The following is a 9,938-nucleotide window of genomic DNA, read 5'->3' as shown; positions in this document are numbered from 1 at the left end:
TGTCTTTCACTTTGTTAATTTTTCCCCACTTGTCTCACCAAAACAAAGAGGAAGTTAACTATTTTCTTTTGTTCTTTTATCTCTTACACCAATTTTAGAACATTTTTTTTTTCTATTCTGTTCATTTTGCTTTCATTGTCAAAGGGGGTTTGGCCTAATCTTATTACAATGACAACAAACTATTCAATCTAGCAGAAATGCTGTGTAAAGGATTTTGGTTTTCCTTGCTGCCATTTTGAAGTGTCTTTCCCTGTCATACACAGTTATTCTGTTCCTGATAATCCAAATTCTGACCACCGACAGTAAAAAGTAAGACCACTATCAGTTACTGACATCACGTGTTTTTAAAAATCTTCATTGATTAGTTCTTCCGTAGGAAAAAATTAATAGAATAGGAAGAGACTAAAAGATTTTCCTACGCACTGACTGCTCATTTAGCATGTTGAAACAAATATGTTCACAAAACAGGATCAATAATAGGACAGACTCGAGAGAATTTTAGTAAATGTACACATGAATTGTATTAACAACGCATCTATGAAACTAAATAATAGTTATATACTTGAGAGCCACGCGTGAATCTGTAATGACAAAGACCATCCAATTATTGTCAGGAGCATCAGAAAATTGATTCATAATGGGAAGGAAAGCAACAAATACCATATAAAGATACCGATGCCAGCGCTTCATCAAAAAGTCTAAATTATTAATTTTCCTCAATAAACAGGAACAAGCGATAAGTCCAAACAATTGAAACAAAGGTAAAAGTGCTTTCAGTGAAAATTGACCTTGAGCAAGTATTTTCATTGACGATTAAGTAGATCCAAAACAGATTTCCTATCTGGCATGCTGGGAGAGGCTCCCTTAACTTGAACACAAAGACAAGCTGCAGCAGCTGTTGCAGAACATTATGGTTAGCCATATTTTACCAAAGAGAAAATTCAGAAGAAGAATTGCATTCCTCCATACATACCAGCAAATCTGAGGCTTTCTTTTCTGGACTTGCCCTCAACTAAGGCCACAGCAAAAGCGGCAGTAAAAGTATCACCAGCGCCAGTTGTATCTACGACTGTTTTAGCTAATATGGCAGGCTGCTGAATCGGTTTTTCTCCTTCTACAAAAAGGGCAGATCCTTTATGCCCAAGTTTCACAAGAACTTGTTTAACTCCCTGAAATGTCAGACAATTAACCGCTGAATTGCAATGCTCATGACAATAAAATTTATCTATCATTCTATCAACCTTCAGGAATCAACCAAGACATTTGAAGATAAACTCTGACACAGCTGCAGAACTACTGCAGCCATAGAGTTACAGTACAGAAAAAATAGAAGAAAAAGCAGAACCAATAGTTTATTGGTCATAAGTCATCTTGCTTCCCTTGTAGTATCCTTTCCCTTATGATGCATTTGCATTAATTGGATTCAACGAAAAGAAAATCAAATATAAAATTATATTACCCTCCCCTATCTTTTCCTCAGGCAAGTTGTAAATGTCAAGAGCATTAAACATTTAGCTGTCAAAACGAGCAGTTCGGCTCACCTTGACTTATAAACAATTTAGCCTCATTCGGCTCACTTAACATGTAATCCAGGAAACATTAACCCCCGCAGCATATTGCAGATTGATGGATTAGAGGGTTGATTAACCCAAATTATAAAACAGTTATCTTTAAAATAAAATAAAAATTCTATTTAAATTTTTTTTATATATATTTGACAAAACATAATCCGTAACAATTCAGACTTCATATTGAAAATTTAAAGTTTTAATATAATTTCATAATTCATAACAAACTAAAGAATTAAAAATATCACACCAACTCACTCCTCAACCCAGATAAACTTCAAGTTTTCCAGATTTTAATTCCATGTTTTCACATAAATCATAATACATAGTGAATATCTTTTAAGGTGGGTTGGTAGGTCAATTCGGTCCACCACGCCCATTGTGGACTGGGTCGTAGGTGGGTCGGGTGCAATTGTTTGACCTATTGTAAAAATATTTTCATTCGGGCCCAACCCAACCTACTGTAGAAGGATCTCTAATAAACATTAGTATGATTACCAGTTCTTTCAGCATAGACACTGTGAATGCCATCTATGCAGCCAAAAAATATAAATGATACTGAAACAAATGATATTAGTATCAGAAAATCTCAAAGTTGCATCAGATCTTCAGATATTACATTCGAAAAATTGTGCTTTCATTCTCAAGGTGTTAATAAATAGTCAGCAACCACAATTGCAACTTCATATGTCAGCAATTTTCCTCAATACAGAGAATCACAATAAAACCACAATTGCATATATACCCACATTTGTCAAAATCCTAACCAAGATACTCACAAGGTTCTAAAATACAGTCAGCAATGGCAACTGCAACCACATTTATTCACAATCTTCCTCAACAATATATAGCAATCAAAATAATGCCGTAACTGCAACTACACTCGGGATTTAAAACCTTAAAAATCCTCAGGCAACAAAAATGCATTCAATTAGCAAAATGCTCAAATCATATTAATGTGATATCCAAATTTCATACATGAACTCACCAATTCATGGCATTTCAAAGCAGCCTGTGCAATCTGTTCAAAACTTTCAGTAGGCATTCCAGAAATGCGAGCAAGTTCAGTTTCATTAGGACTCAAAATATCAACAAAATTCAATAATTGCGGCGGAAGTGGTCCATCCATTCCTCCAGCATCCAACACAACAGGCACGCCAGCATTTCTCGCAGCCTGCATGTATTACAAGATCATAATAACACAACGCAATACCCAAAAGTTTCTTATGCGATTATACTTTTGTTCTATGATCAAAATCATTGCTTCTAGGTTGTTAACATAAAACTCTAATTCTGGTTAGAAAACACTGTAGCTATGTGCTTAAAATAATGCTAAAAGGCCTGGGCTAACCCGACCCAACCTGTGCGACTTGAACGTTGACATAATCGGGTATCTCCCTCTGCAACAAAACAATACCGGCTTGGGTCACGAGGTCCAAATGATGATGTGGCAGCGAACTGGGCCAACCACTCGAGTTAGCACCCCCAATGATAATGATGGAGTTCTGGCCGTTGGATTGGAGCATGACGACGGCGTGACCAGTGGGTACGGACGGAACCACCGTCAGACTGTCGAGGCGAACACCGCCGCTGCGAAGCGCGCCGGTAACAAGGCTACCAAAAGCGTCATCACCAACCTGTCCGATGAAGTAGGTCGGATGGGAGAGCTTAGCGGAGCACGTGGCCTGATTGGCGCCCTTGCCGCCAGCAAGCGTCTCGCCGGACTTCGCAGAGAGGGTCTCGCCTTCTAGCGGGAGGCGGTCGATCTCTACGTAGATGTCGGCGTTGGCAGAGCCGACGACGACGACCGGCGGCGAATAGGAGGGGTCCGAAGAGAAACATAAGAGTCTGAAATTGTGATTGGGAGTGCGGAAGGAGAGGGATTGGATTGGGGGAAGGGTAGTGTGGAAAGTGGTTTGGGTGTGGGAGTAGGAGTGGTGCGTGGGAAACGTCGTCATCAAGGTCGTCATTTCGTTCTTTGGGTTGTATTCGATTGGTTTGATCGTTGGATGGACGGATCTCTTCTGGGCGTAGCTATTTCTGTGAGGGTCCAGCAGATGGAGCTATTTACTAGGAAAAAGAAAAAGGTCACTTTTTCCTACTGCCTTTTTGCTATAACTTAGAAAGGATTTATCATTACATTAACGAGTTTTGTTAATATTTTACTCTTCGAACAGGGACAGGGATTAAATTTATAAATTATAAATTATTCTTTACATTTTAAGATGATGTGTAATAACTATCATCACAATATAGTACCCATTAAAAAACTATTTAATTAATATAAATTTAGTTAAAATTTTTAAATATTTATTTTCATCTCTTTTAAGCTCAAGTGAGTTGTGTTGATTAAAAATATTATTATTTTATATTATAAATAAATATTGCACTAATACATAGAAAGACGGTAATTTCACAACAATAGTAATATCTGGATTAATTCAGTGATAAAAGGTGGCATTGGAGTTTTTTTTTCTTTTAAGGTTTAATTCAGTGATAAAATATTAAAATACAAAATGAAATAAATTTCTAAGCATATAATATTAATAAAATAAAAAATAAAAAATTTAATCAATAAACTAATTGTAATAATAATTCCATTGCAGATTATAAACTGACCAATCTAGATTTTCACATGCACGTGCTACATTATATGAAGACGGACTTGAAAATGCTGATTGAGGGAAATATTCCTTTTTTTTATCTATTTTTAACCCACTACTTCAATCATCATTAAATTATCACATCATGTCATTAAAAAGATGATCTAATGATGATAAAAACAATAAATTAATAAAAAAAATAGATTAAAATATCATTTTTCAATTTAAATATAGTTCCCTTGGATAATAAGTGGTAAGAAGAAATATGTGTACCTTCTCTATTTTCTTCCCTAAAATCAAGCTTGTCCTAATCCTTTGTTCAAGGGTTAGTTTCATCATATCACAAAAAACTCTGTTTTCTGGGTCTTTTCCTCTGCCGCTTATAGTTATTTTGTTCCAGGTAGTCCGCATTGTGACCTTTGACAAGTGGACTGTTGTCAGTAAGGGAAACTCTGTTACAAAATCTTCACTGACTTGTACTCGCGTGTAAAAGAATTAATAATGAATAAAATAAGAAAGTAACTAACATAATTTCCAATTTAAGAACGGTGAGTTCTCTAATGAATATTCATCAAAGTTCTATTTTGAGTAATACGAAAAAGAGAATAGTAAAATAATATTATAAAAGTAAAAAATTGGTTTTAGAGTTGTCACTGCAATTCAATAAGTCTCTTAAATATACGAGGAATTTGGATAGTTATATGTCATTGGAAGGTTTACAATTTTTGCCAGAAAAATTATACTAGGAAGGGTTTGCAATTTTGGTCCACAGTTTGGTAAAAGTTGCACTTGTGATAATATATTTTTTTTTAAGTGTTTGTGGATGTAAGTCTTGAAGTACCGAACCACGTCACATTTCTTGTGTATTTTTATTTATATTTTTCTGTTTTTATTTGTGAATGTGTTTCTCCATAAAGAGATTATTTTTAGTGCGTGATTTCCCAACAACAACTACATTTTCCGTGTCGAAACAAATATGTTGATCACAAACTATTGAGAAATGTAGTGGGAATGCATCTAATGAAACTAAACAGTAGTTATTAGCTGAAAACTGTGCCAGAAAATGTAATGACCAAGACCATTGAATTACAGTCAGGAGCATGAAAATTTACACTGAACAGCAAGGAAGACCACCAAAATAGCATATATAGATATGGATACAAGGAACTTCCTCTAGAAGTCTACATTATGGTTTTTCTTTTCTAAAATATAAGATAGTAAATCCAGACAAATGAAACAAATGTTAAACTGGTTTCAGTGAAGATTGACCTGCTCAAAAAAATTCTCACTGACAGCTGAGGAGATCCATAACAGATATCCTATCAGGCATGCTGGGAGAAGCTCCCTTCACTTGAACACAAAGACAAGCTACAGCAGCTGTGGCAGAACATAATAGTTAAGCACAATATTTCAGACAGAAAATTCTACAAAGAAAAAAGAATTGCATTTAGCCACACGCACCAGCAAATCTTAGGCATTCCTTGTGGGACTTTCCCTCTACTAAAGCTACAGCAAAAGCAGAAGTAAAAGTATCACCGGCACCAGTTGTATCAATGACAGTTTTAGAAAGTATGGCAGGCTGCTGAATCGGGTTTTCTCCTTCTATAAAAAGAGCAGATCCTTTGTGGCCAAGTTTTGCAAGAACTTGCTTAGCTCCCTGAAATTTCAGACAAATAACAAGAACTTTCTTATCTCCTTGAAATTCCAGAAAAATTACCACAGAAGTAGACCAATTGAGACTATTGCAACAACTTAAATTTGCTAATGCACAAATTAAATTAACTTCAAGAGAAATAAAATAATAGAGCTAACATGGAAGTTAAAGTATATAAGTTGATTTCAATTCATTTAACCCAGAAATGTTTATTAAAAAGTTTATCCAAAAGGGAGGCCACATTTGAAAATTATCATTCTTTGTGGACATTCTCAAGGTTCTAAAAAGCAGTTGGCAACCACAACTGCGACCATGTTTCTAAGAAATTTTCTTCAGCATTCATGACCGCAACAAAAGTGCAACTGCGACTACAATAATAACCCGCAATTGCAATTAAAGCCAGAATTTAAAACCTTGAATATCCTTACGAGATGAATACCGCATTCAAGTAGCAAATTACACAAAAAACATTTCAGTCTGATCCTAAAGTCCGAACTTGAACTCACTAATTCATGACATTTCAAAGCAGCCCGTGCAATGTCTTCAAAACTTTCCGTTGGCATTCCCGTAAGTCGACCAAGTTCAGTTTCATTAGGACTCAAAATATCAACACAGTTCAATAATTCCGGCGGAAGTGGACCATCCATTCCTCCAGCGTCCAACACAACCGGCACACCAGCATTCCTTGCAGCCTTCATGCATTACAAGATCATATCAAACAATGCAATATCCAATATGCCTCACAAATACGAATCAAAATCAATCACAAAACCAAAATTTCTTAACTACTTACTGTCATTATTTTTCTTCCATCACACTAATTCCTATAATAAAGTATGTTGCCGCAGCAAAATCTTTACTTCTAACAAGTTTGAAATTACAGAAACTGGAACGGATTGTGTAAAACGAATTAAAAAAAGAAAGTGTATATGTAAGCACTAAACACATGTATCATGCGATTATTAGAGGAAATCAGTAATTAAACATTGTAATAAAAACAGATACTATAAACATTCCAAAACGGCCAGGCCCAGCCCAACCTGCGCGACTTGAGCATTGACAAAATCGGGAATCTCCCTCTGCAGTAAAACGATGCCAGCTTGGGCCACGAGGTCCAAATGCTGACGTGGCAGAATTCTGGGCCAACAACTAAAGTTAGCACCACCAATGTATACGATGGAGTTCTGGCCGTTAGATTGGAGCATCACAACGGCGTGACCGGTGGACGCGGACGGAACCACCGTGAGACCGTCGAGGCAAACTCCGCCACGGCGGAGCGCGTCGGTCACGAGACTGCCATAGGCGTCATCTCCGACCTGTCCGACGAAGTAGGTTGGGTAGTTGAGCTTGGCGGAGCACGTGGCCTGGTTGGCGCCCTTTCCGCCGGCGAGCGTCTGGCCGGACCTCGCCGCTAGAGTCTCGCCCTCTCGCGGTAGCCGGTCGATCTCGAGGTAGATGTCTGCGTTGGCGGAGCCTACGACCACCAGCGGTGGCGGTGACGGCGAGGGGTCTGAAGAGAAACAGAGGAGTCTGAAGTTGTGAATGTGAGTGCGGAAGGAGAGGGACTGGATTGGGATAAGGGTAGTGAGGAACGTGGTTTGCGTGTGGTAGTGGAAACAGTGGTGTTGTGTTGAAAGTGTTGTTGTTACACTGAGCATTTTGTTTTTTCTTCTTCTTTGCTTCAATTTGGATCGTTGGATTGGTGATCGATATTACGCTATCAAGGTATCTGTGGGATTGCTTTCTGCTAATTCCTTTTGAAGGATCTGTGACTGCATTCATTGGGTTTGTCAATAAATTAATGTCTGGGATTAGGATCGTGAACAAAGATACTCAGTACATATACTTCAGAAACAATAAAATTGCACAATTAATGTAAGAAGAAGATGACAATTGTACTGACAAAATGTTTTTGTTTTCACAGAATACCGACAATACGTCATCATGGCAATTTATATCATTTGATCAATTTAAAATAAAAGTAAAATAATAATACATTAATCAATTATCTATACCTATATCATTAAATAAAAGATAGAAATAGAAATCATATTATTATAGTCCCAACTAAAACAATTACTACGGTATGAAATATATTTCATAAGCCACATAAAGTTTTTACAGGATCTTTTCTGTATAAGATTTGTTTTATACTAGTATTTTGACTGTGCAGCACACACTATTTTTAAATATTGTGATTTAATATAAGAGATATGTTAAGTTTAGAATAAATTAAATAATAAAGTAAATGTATGTGTCAAAAGTATTTAGAATATAAATAAATAATTGTAATAATGGAATGACCTTAATATTTTCTAATGTTTTTTAATAGGAAAAGAAATAAATCAACTTCAATCGTCTCTAATAAATGATATACAAACCTTTTTAAGTTGTTATTAACATTTATAATTTTAAATTCTCTTATTTAATGAATTTAGTTTTATTTTATTCATTAGAATCACTTAAAATGATATGAAATAATTGGTATATTTTTTCTTTTATTGTATAAACATCTATATATAAGTGACCACATGTGCATAGACTATGAACATGAGTTCAACATAAGAAAGTGATTTATTTAATTTACTCTTATTTATTTTCACTAAAAAAAATATAAATATATATGTTCAACATAGTATTTTGACCTATTTTTGAGATCAATGATTTTTTTCTATAGTAATTGATAAAAAAAAATGATATTAATTTTTAAATAGTGATGATAAATATGATTTAAAACAAGAGATGTAAGGCCCATTAAATTCGTTATTCTTTTTCTGTCCTAAATTAAAAAGGTTGCCCCAAACTAATGAGCCAAAGGGCTAGTCCAAAGTGAAAAACCAGACCTAATGTGCCTTAACCCTAATCACTATGCTCATTTTCGTAAAACAGAACTCCTTGCCTCCTTGAGCAACTGCACTTTCTGCTAGGGTTTTGCGTCCTCTTTCTGAGATAGAAGGACTCCATTGAATCAAGTAAGTTAGCCTCTCAACTATTTCCTCCTATCTTATCCTTACTGTCTTGGTCTCAACCGAAGTTCCTTGCTAATAATCCAGTTTCCCCTCTGTTCCGCGTACCTATAGTTCACGGAGCTAAGCTCGGAGCTGTTGTGTTCGCTAGTTGATGGTTTACGAGTCTTGTGCTAGCTTGTTTCCGGGTAAGGGAAGCTAGAACCCTCTTGTTTGGTGCGATGACTGCTGTTTTGCTTGTATTTCGTGATGCTTGAGCTTATATGTTGCTATGGATGTATGGTATGGTTGGTATTATTGTTTGGGATGTGGAGATGTGACTGTACAGGAAAATAGTTGCGAGAAACGCCTGTTCTCGCCCAAGTGGGCCTGTCTCGCTCAGGCGAGATTTGCAGAACAGGCCAGATTCACACTCGAGCTCTCGCTCAAGCGGAGAGCTCTCGTTTGAGCGAGACATCTCGCTCAGGCGAGAGGGGCTCGCCTGAGCGAAAACGCATGAGGACTTTGGCTCGTCGCTGTAGTTTTCAGCCCAGGCGAGGGACCTTGTTTTTGAGCGAGGAGACAACTCGCTTAGGTGAGGAGGGGCTCGCCTAAGCGAGAATTCGCGTTCCAACAACCCTCACTGTTGATTGTCTCGCCCAAGCGAGGACATGCCGCCTGAGCGAAAGAGCTCTTTCACTTGAGCGAGGCTGATGCTTGAGTTGGTGCTGTTTGTTGTGTTTTATATATTGATTGGTGATCTACTGTATAATTTCATTACCCTGTTAAGAGCATGAATGAGTTAAGTATGCAAGAACTGTGTGATCCTTGGTTTGAAAATGATGTGTTGGATATGATCTTGGCTGTGATCTAATCGAGATGGTTGGTAATAAAGTGGCTTGGCATTGATATGAGATGGAGTTCCACATTCATGGTTTGAGAATAATGGGTTGGTATGGATTCACTGGGAATATGAAAGAGGTGGATTATGAGGCACTGGTATGTGATATATGTATGTATATGTATGTGCATGTGAACCCTTCTTGATTGATTGAGTATGATTGGTCCGTGTTAGTACGTAATTCCTTGGAATCTCTAGGTGAGATTTTCAGGGTCGTGCTTCAGTGGTCGGGACGTAATTCCATAGCCCTTGTTAGTGGGTGTCCAT

General features: G+C 36.9%; 2 protein-coding genes across 4 annotated transcripts; both read right to left on the bottom strand.

Annotated features, from left to right (window-relative positions):
* Window positions 1–410: 410 nt before the first annotated feature.
* Window positions 411–3,654, bottom strand: LOC114185166 (ribokinase-like). Its single transcript, XM_028072728.1, has 4 exons — window positions 2,930–3,654; window positions 2,557–2,742; window positions 974–1,169; window positions 411–895 (listed from the first exon to the last, which is right to left on the bottom strand). The coding sequence occupies exons 1-4, from the start codon at window positions 3,536–3,538 to the stop codon at window positions 804–806; spliced, it is 1,083 nt and encodes a 360-aa protein (XP_027928529.1). The 5' UTR covers window positions 3,539–3,654; the 3' UTR covers window positions 411–803.
* Window positions 3,655–4,491: 837 nt separating this feature from the next.
* LOC114185165 (ribokinase-like) lies at window positions 4,492–7,669 on the bottom strand. 3 transcript variants are annotated; one of them, XM_028072726.1, is made up of 5 exons: window positions 6,866–7,669; window positions 6,332–6,517; window positions 5,633–5,828; window positions 5,441–5,548; window positions 4,492–4,602 (listed from the first exon to the last, which is right to left on the bottom strand). In XM_028072726.1, the coding sequence occupies exons 1-4, from the start codon at window positions 7,481–7,483 to the stop codon at window positions 5,457–5,459; spliced, it is 1,092 nt and encodes a 363-aa protein (XP_027928527.1). In that variant the 5' UTR covers window positions 7,484–7,669; the 3' UTR covers window positions 4,492–4,602; window positions 5,441–5,456. The 3 variants fall into 3 exon arrangements, with proteins under 3 accessions (XP_027928527.1, XP_027928528.1, XP_027928526.1); XM_028072727.1 differs by having other exon boundaries at window positions 4,568–4,588; XM_028072725.1 differs by lacking the exon at window positions 4,492–4,602 and having other exon boundaries at window positions 5,190–5,548; window positions 6,866–7,668.
* Between the last annotated feature and the right edge of the window lie 2,269 nt (window positions 7,670–9,938).

Source organism: Vigna unguiculata, chromosome 5 (assembly GCF_004118075.2).
Source record: "Vigna unguiculata cultivar IT97K-499-35 chromosome 5, ASM411807v1, whole genome shotgun sequence".
NCBI lineage: Eukaryota > Viridiplantae > Streptophyta > Magnoliopsida > Fabales > Fabaceae > Vigna > Vigna unguiculata.
The sequence above is the reverse complement of the archived record's forward strand: the minus strand, read 5'-3'. Positions and strand labels throughout refer to the sequence as shown.